The sequence below is a fragment of the Mauremys reevesii genome, linkage group 1 (assembly GCF_016161935.1).
Source record: "Mauremys reevesii isolate NIE-2019 linkage group 1, ASM1616193v1, whole genome shotgun sequence".
Lineage (NCBI taxonomy): Eukaryota > Metazoa > Chordata > Testudines > Geoemydidae > Mauremys > Mauremys reevesii.
Genome location: NC_052623.1, coordinates 346455075 through 346468822, shown reverse-complemented (window position 1 = coordinate 346468822; position 13748 = coordinate 346455075). Strand labels below are relative to the sequence as shown.

At 42.1% G+C, this 13748-nt stretch overlaps 1 protein-coding gene across 11 annotated transcripts in view; it reads right to left on the bottom strand.

Moving 5' to 3' along the window:
• The window catches only part of USP6NL (USP6 N-terminal like), a 211738-nt gene that overhangs the window by 9895 nt on the left and 188095 nt on the right, over positions 1-13748 (bottom strand). For 10 of the 11 annotated variants that reach the window (XM_039519456.1, XM_039519458.1, XM_039519465.1 and 7 more), the window contains one exon: positions 7942-8094. The exons of the other annotated variant lie outside the window; for it this stretch is intronic. In XM_039519456.1, coding sequence (XP_039375390.1) covers positions 7942-8094 — 153 coding nt within the window. The remainder of the gene's footprint in view (positions 1-7941; positions 8095-13748) is intronic. 11 annotated transcript variants of the gene reach the window in all.

Sequence of the window (13748 nt, the reverse complement as noted above, 5' to 3'; positions counted from 1 at the left end):
GCCTCAGCCACACTTTTACCTTGACCCCTTCAACTGCGATTTTGAAGCTCAATTGCTAAGAGTCCCCAGATCTGAACACCTAAGAATTAGCAAGAGGGTGTTCTCAGTGTTGCTGCCTTAACTGGAATTTGTTTCCACCACTGGTCCAAAGACTGAGTTTACTAACATTCAGGGCACATTCACTTGTTTGACTGCAGGGCACATTTTTATCATGTTAACAGCTGTTTCTGGGCTGGGAATTTTTATATAGTTTACAAAGGTTAACAAATCTTCTCTTTAAGATGCATTTGCACCAAAAAGATAATATTAATGGGGCAACTGAAAAAACAGAAAATATGAAGTGGAAACTGTCAGCTGGCGGCTGTTTTGGTAGCAATAATTAACATTATTATTGCCCAAATGTGCTGGTTTTGTTTTCTGGAGCTTTCTGGGCAACTGGATTTTTCTTAGCCTGCCACTATTAGATGCATAGTGAGGTGTGAAATTGTATTCTTCTTCTTCCTCCTCCCCTTTAACATACCAAGAAACTAAACAAAACGTTTAATTATTGGGCCTTCCTCAAAAGGAATCTGATGGAAACTCTGCATGAGAAACTGCACAGTTGATACTGTGCCATTTTTTTTGTGGACGCGTGTAATGGTTTGGTTATCCTGTGTCTAAAGTTAGGGGAGTCCATGCAGCATCAGTACCAAAAACCAGAGAGAGCCGCAAAAAACGGGGGGAAACAAAGGAGCCAATATAACAAGTCCAAAAATGATCTGAAATTAGAGTCACATTAAAATGGTTTTTATTCTACTGACTTACTCTTGATCTAAAAAGTCTCTGTCACCACCCAGTGGAAATCAATCCCAACTACAAGACTTTACAGATTAATTGCTTCAGTAGGCACTAACAGCTTCTTGCATTGAATAACAGACATATAATTGGAGTAAAGTGCTTTAAGTGCTCTCTCCGGTGAAGAACAGTCTAGTCCTTAATTTCAGCACAAGCATATACACACTTTGTTCTAATACAGTTTTCAGGCATGGTAAAGGGTCAGAAAAATTATTCAGTTAAAATGACATCTTGGTATTTTGTGTTTATTTAGCATCAGTGACTTTCTCCATCTTATTTGCTCCATTTACAAGTCAAAAAGGACTTTTTAAAATGTTACTGCTTGTACCGGAAGTTCAAGCTGCTATCAGAAAGTCAGACTAGTTTCTTGCTCCTCAAAATGCCATCATCAACCAAAGGGGATTCTGGACTTATAACTTGGATGGCAATTTTGATGATGGAGCATGAGGCAGACGAAAACACACAGTTTGCTTTTCTGTAGCTATATTAGGTTTGCAGTGCTGATGGTCGCAGAAACTCACTTTATAATTATAAACATTTGTATTTAGATTAAAAACAATGCAATTAATGAAAAATGCTTAACAGACTTCTAGGATAATTTTGTATCAAAGCAAGGTGACTTTTTAATAGTCATTTTCTAGTTATAATCACATTACATTTTATATCACTAGTTCTTACATTTTTTGAGAAAAATTGCACTGAAAGATTCAGTTAAAAAAACCTGAACAACCACCAGCTGCATCATAATTTCATTTATAGTGATATCAAAATGTCAAAGAGGTCAAGCAATAAAAAAATTTTAAATAGTGCAGAACCAATATATAAAATTGCTGGAAATAACACCATTCCATGCCCTACTATCCTTTTATAACATCAGAAAATACACATCAGACAAGCACTAGAAAAATTATAGGAAACACATGATAGAAATGTATTTTGGTTTAGTTGATGAATAAATAAAATGCAGTACAAAAATTAAAAAATAGCTACGTTTGTTTTCTCCAAACATATAAGTGAAAAATCCCAAATTCCTCTGAAACAAAACACAATAAAAGATGCATAGCATCAGAAATAGTAAATCAAACAGAGTTTCACAATTTTGTTGCCTTACTTGTCAGTGTCGTAAGATGCATTTCACTAACATTTACAGCTAATGGCATATATCCTTTGGCAGATTATCACTAAAATATTACGTACACGGCTGCAGAATTCATATAAAAAAAATTAAACTGAAAAACAAAATCTGCGAAAAACATAATATTCAAACCTCCCACTAATTTTTCTGCACACAGAAAAGCCAGAAATGTGGGTGCAACTGAGGCAGCCAAACTTTAAAGCAAGGGTTACTACATACACAAAGTGTAAAATGACTAAGCGGACAAAGGCAGATTCTAAGTTTGGAATTTGACAGAAATAGTGCCTACGTAAAAGTGGAGCAGTGCCTATTAGATGACCTCAGGAGAAATTTTCAGCTACTTTAAATTGGTGTAGCTCCATTGAAGGCTTTACAGACACGAAGAAATGTGAGATTTGGGTCACAGGATGATTTTGGGGCCACTTTTGTACTTTGTGGATCACAATATGGATGGTAGGTTGCTGCAAGAGTAGACTTCAGGATCTTCGAATTTTGAATTCTGACCTGACTGACTTGTTCAGGAACTTTAGATTCAGGATCCAGCTTCCACCCAACTGCCTAAGGTCTACAGAGAAGGTGGAGGCAAGCCTCTTGGAAGCACATTGATTTTGTTACTGGTTCTGTGTCTAACTGAGAATAGGTGGGAAGTTATTCCCATCATTTAGGAGAAATTCGAAGGATTTTTTGACACTGGGCAAGTAAAGAATCTGTGTTGAGGAGTTTTTTTGAACTCAGTGGCATAACTCAATGAGTTACTTCTATTACCCATTGATCTACAGAGCAAAGTACCCACAGAGTAACAGCCTGGTCCAAAAGAGTCCTCAGGAGGATGGAGACTGGAGTCATGGAAACTTAGAGGTAGTGTGTATTATCAGATTTTAGAAGTTGTTCCTTGGCCGTGTACCCCTCACTACATTGCAATGGCCCCAGGAGATGTTATTTTCTCTTCTGCTAAGACTGTTTGAGGGGCTGCAGAGGAGAAATCTCAGAAGGGTTGCTTGCCTCTACATAAGCATTTGTAGTCCTCCTACTGGTGGTTTGATGAAAGGGGCTTGAAACTATGAGGCATCTTCTGAAGCACTCCACATTCCGAAAGCTTCCACCAGGTTAGCAGAGGCCATCCTGGCACAGATTCACTCACAAGAGGATTCTGCCAGAAAGGTTAAAGATCTGCAATCTGCTGTATGAACAATATTCCTGGCTTTGGTCTTCGACATTTCAGTGGGTGCCCTATGCTTTATGGCTAGCTCTATGGCAACTAATTTGATTGTGATCTCATTGTGCTCCTGGAACTTGGATGTTCACACTAAGTATTTAATGGCTTCATCTCAATACACGTAGGCAAACCATTTAAACAAAAAAAATAAATAATCAAAACAAATATCGACATTTTTCTGCCTCTTCATCTCCCTCCCCTTCTTCTGAAGAAAGGGAGCTCTTTGGTTCTGAGTTTAAATCCATGCAAGAAGAAACCAAGGGAACGCTGTTCCAGGAGGAAACGTGCATTACTTTAAAGTGCTGGGCAAAGTTAATACCTCTTTTGATATCTGACCACAGCCTGCCCAAATAAGGTGTCTGGATTTTCCTGTACTAACAAAGACTGACAGATGGAGAATTCCACTGAGCTTAATTAGTTCTCTGCTATTTTTGGATGACTGATATTGATGCAGTCTGTTGAAGGCTATATTTTTATGTTCATTTTAAATGGTTTTTAGTTCATAACAATTGAAGGTGTAATTGTTGCTCAGTGCAAGAATGTAAGAAAGGAAGTGGTATTTCTCTCCAATTTTAGTTGAAGAAAAAAAATAAAACAAACATGTTTTTTTCCCCAGACTAATGGATGCTTACATGACCAGATTAGTTTTTCTATGCATTGCTACATGGCACATAGTGATTTGACAAGTTTATGTAAAAAATAAATAAATGAAAGGGCTAAAGATCATGCAAGTAGCAGAATCAGACAGACAGACATTTGAGCAAGGTTAAATGTCTAGAGAATGCTGAGAGCCTGTAGAAAAATATTATTGCCTGAAGACAGTGATTAGAAAAACCAAAATGATCAGAGTGAAGAAAAATCAAAGGCTTGTGAAATTCATATGAAGAACAAATGAGGCATCAGAATTACTCAGCTAAGGATAACAGGAGACAAATCTGCTAGATTTCTGAGGATTAGGATAAAGGTATTTTATATTTTTTTTTAAAAAGATGAGTAATATTTCCACTCACCCCAAACAAAAATATACCACACATACAGAGAGTTTCCCAGGCTACTAAGGCAGAAATAAAGGAAAATCAAAGTCTCCTCTCATGGTAGAGATACGTGCCCTGCACCTCCATGGATCATCATTCCCCAGAGATATTTACTCCTAAATACCCCCTTCCTCTGTGATATATCAAACACTCAAATGCATGCATCTATAGTGCACACCTCACTCCCTTAAAGAACATGCCTGCTCCCTTCCCATGGGAGACCTAGGATTGGACACTTGTCCTATTTCACTACCATCAGTGAGAACTTGGTATGAACCCAATCTTTCTTTCTGCTTTAAAATGACACTCCAGGATGAGTGGGCAACAGCAAGGCCTGAACCGGGGACCTCTGGATGTAAAAAGCAAGAGCTCCTACTGCCTGACCTAAAGAACCCAGCTTCTGTATCACAAAGGCTGTAGCCCTGTATAATCAGTGGTTCTCAAACTTTTGTACTGGTTACCCCTTTCACATAGCAAGCCTCTGAGCGTGACCCCCCCCCATAAATTAAAAACACTTTTTTATATATTTAACACCATTATAAATGCTGGAGGCAAAGTGGGGTTGGGGTGGAGGTTGACAGCTCGCAACTCCCCATGTAATAACCTCACAACCCTGAGGCGTCCCCACCCCCAGTTTAAGAACCCCTGCTGTATATGGACTAGCCCCTAGAAGGGGGTCAGAGCAACACTGTATAAACGTGGGTTACACACTGAAGAGAGGTATGATTTCTATCATGAGGAGAAACAGCATAGGAAGGTCTCCCTCAGTCTGACACTTTTCCTTCAGAAGAAGAAAATCAAATGGAAAGTGCTTTCACAGTTTATTTTACTCCCACTGGAGCACACATCTGATTGGTAAACTTCACTTAGCCTCTCTCTCCTTTCAACAAGAATCTGAAAATGGGGAAGTCCTGTCCGGCCTGGTTTTTGCTTCCCTCCTTCATCTTGAAGTAAGAGAGAATGAACACCAGTGTGTGCATATCTCCTGTATGATATAAACCCAGGCACATTCGAGCAGGCCGGGGGGGGCGGGGGTGAGGAGGGAGAGGTTAACAGGGTTCCCAAAGGGGAGGAATTGAGATCTCCAAAGCGGGGGGCTCTCATATTTCTGTCAATGCTCCATGGCTTTAACAGAGATACCTCTGAGCTGAAGAGCTGTGCCTGGTCCAGCAGAACAAATACCATACTTGACAGGCTCCCTAACCTAGAAATACTGGATGTGCTGGAATTATTAGGTAAGGACGGACCCTACAACCCACTGCCCAGTTAGCTCACTCAACTGTCCCATCTCATTTGTTGATGGAGAACTAGAGTCCCCCATCCCATCTCCCCTGTGCACCAGGATGAGATGAGTTGTGGGGGAAAACAAGTCCCCATTCTCTACCAGTACCCAATTATCCCTTTTCCAGCAGGGCTCCCTCTGCCTCATCACAGTCCCGGGGATGCCAGGGAGACGAAACACCTACCAAAGGTTCTTGTTCTCCAAGCCTCCCTTCTCCACACTATTCCCTCTGATCATTCTCTCCCCTGATCTCCACCTCAAACATCTCCAGCTACTTCCATATTCCTGTACACCTCAGGGGAAATCAGGGTGGGTTCTTGACTCTGCAATATAGAACAATAGAATCGTAGGACTGGAAGAGACCTTGAGAGATCTTCTAGTCTAGACCCCTGAACTCATAGAAGGACTAAGTTATATTTAGAGCCACATGCGGCTCGCGTGAGCTCACTGTGCGGCCCACGGGCAAGTGGCGGAGTGGGGCTGCTGCGTTCGCCCCCTACCGGGGGGGGAGGGGTGTACCTCACAGCCCCGCGTGCACCACCCCGCGAGCGAGGGGAGGGGCGCCCGGCCTGGGCTCGAGCCGCAGCTCAGGGGGTGGGGACTGGGCCGAGACCCCACCAAGTCCTCCCCTTTGGTTGGGGGCGGGGCAGCTACTGTGCTGGTTGGTCCCAAGGTGGGCTCTGTAGTGATTGGGGGGAGGGCGGGGGTTGAACTGTCTGTGGGCAGCCAGGAGATCCCCCGGGGAGAGAGGTGGGGTGTGTGTGTGTGTGTGTGTGTGTGTGACCGAGACCTGCCCTGCCCCAACTGCTGCCCCCTTCCCTGGTCCAGGGACCTTCTCCCTCCCCAGCCCCTATCACACTGCCCCTCCTCCCCGCGGCTCCCTGCGGCCCCTGTGTTTGTGTTGGGCGGGGGATGTGTTTCGGGGGGTGGGGGGGCTGGGCGGCACTGGGGGGTGGGTGTCTCGGCAGGGCCGAGGGGGTTTGGCCCGCAGCTGTTTTCTTTGGAGTAATATAGCCCTCACCACTTTACGAGTTGTGCAGGCCTGATCTAGACCATCCCAGGTTTATCTAACCTGCTCTTAAACGTCTCCAATGATGGAGATTCCACAACCTCCCCGGGCAATTTATTCCAGTGCTTAACCACCCTGACAGTTAGGAAGTTTTTCCTAATGTCGAACCTAAACCAACCTTGTTGCTTATCCTATTAAAACCCTAGAAAATTCTCATTGACAAAAACTGAGTGCGACCCCCCCTATAAATATATATAAAAGTATTTTTAATTTAACGCCATTATAAATGCTGGCAGCAAAGCGGGGTTTGAGGTGGAGGCTGACAGCTCACAACTCCCCATGTAATAACCTCGTGACCCCCTGAGGGGTCCCACCCCCCAGTTTGAGAACCCCTGAAGTAGACTGAACAAATAGGTGGGAGGGGGAAACTGCATGAGGAAATTAATAATTCTTTTTTTTGGAGCACAGTTGAATAGTGTGCACTAAATAAAGTCTAGGGCCACACAATGAACAAAGATAAAAAAAATAATGAGTGAGCATGTAATTAAAGACTGTATCACAATGCATATGCAAGAGGCAGCCAAATTAATGTTGTCCGAGCAACCTTAATTCTGGCATTTCCTAACTTTTGAGTGCTTGACTTTGCAACCTTAATAATATTCTTTTAACATATTTTTGCGTTATAATATAGCTGTAGAGAGCTGTAAATAATCACAAGATAATTTGATATTTTTAAAGATGGAGGTTTGTTTTTTTTAAAAGGTGAAAGAATATCTACGCAGAAAGGAGTGCTCCATTATGCAGTCCATACATAGCTCTGAAAGTAAAAATAACCCCTTCCCTTCTACTACAGAATAGAGACACAAAGTTTCTGAGGGAAAGGAGGTGGTGAATCAGTTCAAGATCTAGAAAGGATGACTAACTAGAAAGAATTCAAAGGGTGTATTTGACCAAAAGGAGAATGTTTTGTTCTGGTTATATTTCCGGGGAATAGCAGTTCTGTGCAGTGGCTAATCTATAAACCAATACAGAACCCTGGACTGAAATTTGTTGGCTTGAAAAGCAAGCATCCCCTGATTTTTATCTTCTTGCTTGTAAACATCTCCATTTTAAAAGTTAAACTTAATAAAAGTTAATTCAACACAGTTACCTGAACCTAGGAAGTTTAAGTGTTTTTCATATAAATGCAATTAAGTGCTAACATTTTTTTTTTAATTGTAGCAGGCTCAGGATTTAAGGTGGCAGTTTTGTTTTGTAAACCTAAAAGTCATTCAAATACAATAACCACTTTGTAGTGATGAAGAAGCAATGTATTCATGGATGTTAATGGCAGGCAATTAATACTTTACAAGTGGGCAACTATATACAGTACTTAATTTGTTCAAAAAGTTCTTAAGGTACAGATCAGTATGTGTGGTGGAAGTTTCTTACCAGCTGCTGGTAGATCCAACTTTGCTCGTTTCAGTTCAGACATCGAATTTTGGAGCTGCTCTATTACAAAGTCATCTTCTAAGAAGAAATCCTTGGCTAGAGTCTCCTGAAGAAATTCTACAAGTTCTTCCATTTGCAATTTCAGCAGATGCTCTAGATTGGAACAAGAACATTATTGTGGACAAATACGTTTTTATGATAAAAATTCAAAGAAAAAGTCTACTAGAGAGGTGAAATGCCTTTATGGAGTCTTTAACAATTTTGCAAATGGAATGAAACACATCTAACTAATTAAACAGAAAAAAAAATCACAGGCAGTTATTTTATACATTTACTAAGCATGCTAAAAAACACACTCACACATTCCCCGTCTAATATTTTCTCTCTTTTTTGTACCCATATATTTCTCTCTAGGTCAGTGTTTGAAAACTTAAAGCTGAGTCCCCCTTCAGAAAAATGAAACTAATCTCACACTCCTAAAATTCCAATGAGATATTAAAATCTACAGATTTGTTTTCATTCATATATCTTCCATCCCCTGCCCCCCACCTTGGGAAATGGTTCATAATATACTTCTCCTCCTTTTAAAATGCTTTGAAGAGCAGTGAAAATTTAAGACATTTAAGGTGCCCTCATTTGCAAAAGAGTCAGTACTCATTGAAATTACTGTGGCAGTTTAGAGCAAGAGAAATTGTTTGAGGCTCTCTGCAGATTCAGGTATGTATTGCTGCATCACTTACATTCAGGTCACATTCTGAAGGTTTATTCTGCAGTCATAACAGCTAAACCCCAACTTTTTCTTTTATATATAAAAACATGAACGCCAGTTCTACGCTTAAAAGTTTTACCAGCACAGCTATGTTAGGTAAGGGGGAGGATTTTTTTTATGACGGTAGCTATACTGGCAAAAAAACTTCTGTAGAAGCAGTTATACTAGCAAAAAGGCATAGTTTATTTTGCTCACTGAATCAGAATAAGCTGTACCATCAGAAACACTTTTTGGACAGTATAAATGAGTCTACCCTAGGAGGGTTTTGCTTGTGTAGCTATAAAAAAACCAAAACTTTTAAGCACAGACAAGACTGAAAGCTGAGACTCTGGAGAACAAGTGAGAGGTTTGACCATGATGCCTCTTCTCTGCCTCCCAATGTGGTCCATTTCCTTGGCGCTTCCCCCATTTCTCTTCAGGAAACACTGCTCAAAGGGTATGTCTACACAGCAACGACACACCCATGGCTGGCCCATACCAGCCAACTCAGGCTCACGAGGCTCAGGCTGCAGGGCTGTTTCATTGCTGTGTAGACTTCTGGGCTTGCCCGGGCTGGACACTGGGCTCTAGGAGCCTGTGACGCAGGAGAGTCCCAGAGCTCGGGCTCCCACCTGAGCCTGGAAGTCTACACAGCAATGAAATGGCCTCACAGCTGGAGTCCAATGACCTGGAGCCAGCAAGCATGGGCCAGACACAGGGGTTTTTTTTGTTTTGTTTTTTGCTGTCTAGACATATTCCAAGAGTTTCTGATATTTTTACGTAGCGAGGTGCTATAATGAACATATACTGAAAAGGCCAGTCAGGGCTGGATTTCCCAATAGGCAGATTAAGCATGTACTTAGGGCACCAGCAAAGCAGGGGCACCCAAAAAAAACAAAAAAGATTTTTTTTTGGAAAAAACTGATATTTGATATTTCAAAAAAAGCATCGAAGTAGTCATCATGGGAAAAATCAGAACTTTGTTAGACTTCCTTACACTCCACTCCACACACTTCCCCCGTTTTTCTGTTCTCTTTTTATTACTTATCCCCACTTAAGACGGGGGGGGGGGGTGTCCTACTAACGTGACGAAATCAGATCCTGTCATGCATTACAATAAATTTATGTTTTATTATCAATATATTCTTCTGAGTCATACATACTTGATTCATTTTTAATATATATACACACACACACACACAAATAGTGTACGTTATGTAATTTTTATTTTATTTTATTTTTTTAAGTTCAGATAACTGAGATAAGGGGCAGGATGAAACATAACCAACCGAGTGGAACACAGAAATGTAAATAGGCAGGAGAAAAGAAACAAAAAACTAGTGACATTTTCCAAAATCTTCCAAAGCTCACATCATTTTTCAAAGCAAATCCATCAGAAGCAACATCTTCTCTCAATACCACAGACATTGTTCCAAAACCTGTAGGTGTTTCAGAGACTGACCCTTCTTCTATTGGTGAAACAAACACCATTCCAGAACATGTGGATGTGATCCTTTTCCGGGGATCAAATGATACATTTGGATCATTGCAGAATAGAAATGTCTTGAGCTTGTGGCTCAGTTTGACCCATTTTTAGCAGGCCATATCTCAAAATACGGGAATGCTGGCAAAAGTAACCCATCATACTTATCCAAGACAGTATGTGATGAACTCATTGGTCCAATGAGTGACAAAGTTCGTTCAGCTATTGTGGATGAAATAAGTACTGCTGGGTACTTCAGTTTATCTGTCGACTCTGCACCTGATCTTTCACATATTGATCAACTGAGTATTGTACAAAGATGTGTGTCTCCCACAGATGGAAAACCAGTTGAATGATTTACAACATTGCTCAATTTGAAAAGCCACACTGGTGAAGAAATGGCAAATCAAGTACTGCATTATCTGTGCCAAGTTTGCAAAACAGATTTCTCAAAGTGCAGAGGGCAATCTTATGACAACGCTGCCAACATGTCACGTTATCAAGGAATGCAGAAGAAGCTTCTAGAATAGAACAAATATACCATATTAATACCATGTGCTGCACACTCTCAATCTTGTAGGCTGCAGTGCTGTTGATTGTTTTCCAGTGGCAGTAAGGTTTTTCTCAACGGTCCAGTTACTTTATACATTTTTCTCTGCCTCAACACAGCGATGGGCAGTTCTTAAAACATATTTGGGTAATGATCGTGTGTTGAAATCTCTTTCTAATACTCGCTGGGAGGCACATGCAGTGGCAACAAGTGCAATTCTGGAATCCTACTCAAAGACTGTGGATGCATTAGAAAATATAGCTGAAGACCAATCACAAAAGGGAGAAACTATATGAGAGGCAGAAAACATTGCAAACAAGGTGCAAGAACTAGAGTTTGTATTCATGTTGACCATGTGGAATGAAATTTTACAACACTGACCACACAAGTCAAGCTCTCCAAGAAAAAAAATTGGATTTGAAAACATGTGCAGACCTCTGTCAATCATTAGCAGACCACTTACACACTTTAAGGAATGATTTCAAAAGATCTGAAGACATATCAAGAGATATCTGGCCTGATACTAACTACAAAGAAGCCCAGTCCCACAAGCAAATCAGGGAAAAACAGGCAAATGATAGCAGGGCAACAGAAACAGCACTGAGTCCTAGAGACAAATTTTGCGTATCTACTTACTATGCTATAATTGATACACTTGAAGCTCATCTGAAGAGGAGAGGTGAAGTGTACAAAGAAGTATCAAGTAAACTATATGGACTTATCTGACGAACAATATTCACAAGTTTCCCAAAAGCTAGTTGACTCATACCCTGTTGACTTGAACATGAACCTCTGTGGAGAAGTGCGGCAGTTCCACTGTTATATGCACGCAAAGTTTAATGAAACAGGAAAATGAAATTCAATCACATCGATCTTCATGACACAATATTGAAAGACGGAATACACTGTATTTCCAAATGTAGCGGTCGCACTACGCATTTTTCTAACATTGATGATTACTAACTGCTCTGCAAAACGCTCTTTTTCACAGCTGAAAAGAATAAAAACCCTCAGGCCTGGTCTACACTACGAGTTTAGGTCGAATTTAGCAGCGTTAAATCGAATTAACCCTGCACCCATCCACAGAACGAAACCATTTTTGTCGACACAAAGGGCTCTTAAAATTGATTTCTGTACTCCTCCCCGATGAGGGGAGTAGCGCTGAAATCGACATTGCTGGTTCGAATTAGGGTTAGTGTGGACGCAATTCGATGGTATTGGCCTGCGGGAGCTATCCCACAGTGCACCATTGTGACTGCTCTGAACAGTAATCTGAACTCAGATGCACTGGCCAAGCAGACAGGAAAAGTCCCGCGAACTTTTGAATTTCATTTCCTGTTTGCCCAGTGTGGAGAGCTGATCAGAACAGGTGACCATGCAGTCCCAGAATCTAAAAAGAGCTCCAGCATGGACCGTACAGGAGGTACTGGATCTGATCGCTGTATGGGGAGACAAATCCATGCTATCAGAACTCCGTTCCAAAAGACGGAATGCCAAAACATTTGAAAAAATCTCCAAGGCCATGATGGACAGAGGCCACAACAGGGACTCAACACAGTGTCGCGTGAAACTTAAGGAGCTGAGACAAGCATACCAGAAAGCCAAAGAATCAAATGGACGCTCTGGGACAGAGTCGCAGACATGCTGCTTCTACACTGAGCTGCAAGCAATTCTAGGGTGGGGCCGCCACCACTACCCCACCCCTGTCTGTGGACTCCGATGATGGGGTACTCTCAGTCGCCATGCCTAAGGATTTTGCAGATGGGGAAGATGAGGAAGACGAGGAGGATGACGAGGTTGAGGAGATTACACAGCACATCATTCTCCCCAACAGCCAGGATCTTTTTCTCACCCTGACTGAAATGCCCTCCCAACCCTCCCAAGGCGATATCCCGGACCACGAAGCCGTAGAAGGGACCTCTGGTGAATGTACCTTTGTAAATATAAAACATGGTTTAAAAGCAAGCACTTTTTAATGATTAATTTGCCCTGAGGACTTGGGATGCATTTGTGGCCAGTACAGCTACTAGAAAAGTCTGTTAATGTGTCTGGGGATGGAGCGGCAGGAAGATCAGAGGATGCACGAAGCAATGCTGGGACTACTGCCGGAACAAACGGACATGATCCGGCATCTGGTGGAGGTTCAGGAACGTCAGCTGGAGAGACTGCCACTGCAGCCCCTGTTTAACCACCCTCCCTCCTCCCCATGTTCCATAGCCATCTCCTCACCCAGATGCCCAAGAACGCGGGGGGGCGGCTCCAGGAACCCAACCACTCCACCCCACTGGACAGAAGGCTGTCATTCAACAAGTATTGAAGTGGCCTCTTCCTTTCCTCCGCCTCTCCTCCCACACCCCACCCAGGCTACATTGTGAGTCATCTCCCTATTTTTATAATCAATTAATAAAGAATACATGGTTTTTAAACAATAGTGACTTTAATTTTCAATCTTTGATCAAAGGGGGGAGGGCGGTTTGCTTACAGGGAATTTTAGAGTCAACCAAGGGGGCGGGTTTTCATCAAGGAGAAACAAACAGAACTGTCACACGGTACCCTGGCCAGTCATGAAACTGGTTTTCAAAGCTTCTTTGATGCGCAGCGCTTCCTGATGTGCTCTTCTAATCGCCCTGGTGTCTGGCTGCGTGTAATTGGCCGCCAGGCAATTTGCCTCAACCTCCCACCCCATCATAAACGTGTCCCCCTTACTCTCACAGAGATTGTGGAGCAAGCAGCAATAACAATGGGGATATTGGTTTCACTGAGGTCTGAAAGGTCCAAATACACACTCTACCACTATTCTGCATTTGCTGAACCTATAGTTGAACAGCTCCTTACTATTGTCCAGGGTGCCTGCATATGGCTTCACGAGCCAGGGTATTAAGGGGTAGGCTGGGTCCCCAAGGATAACTATAGGCATTTCAACATCACCAACAGTTATTTTCTGGTCTAGGAAGTAAATCCCTTCCTGCAGCCATTTAAATAGACCAGAGCTCCTGAAGACAAGAGCATCATGAACCTTTCCCGGC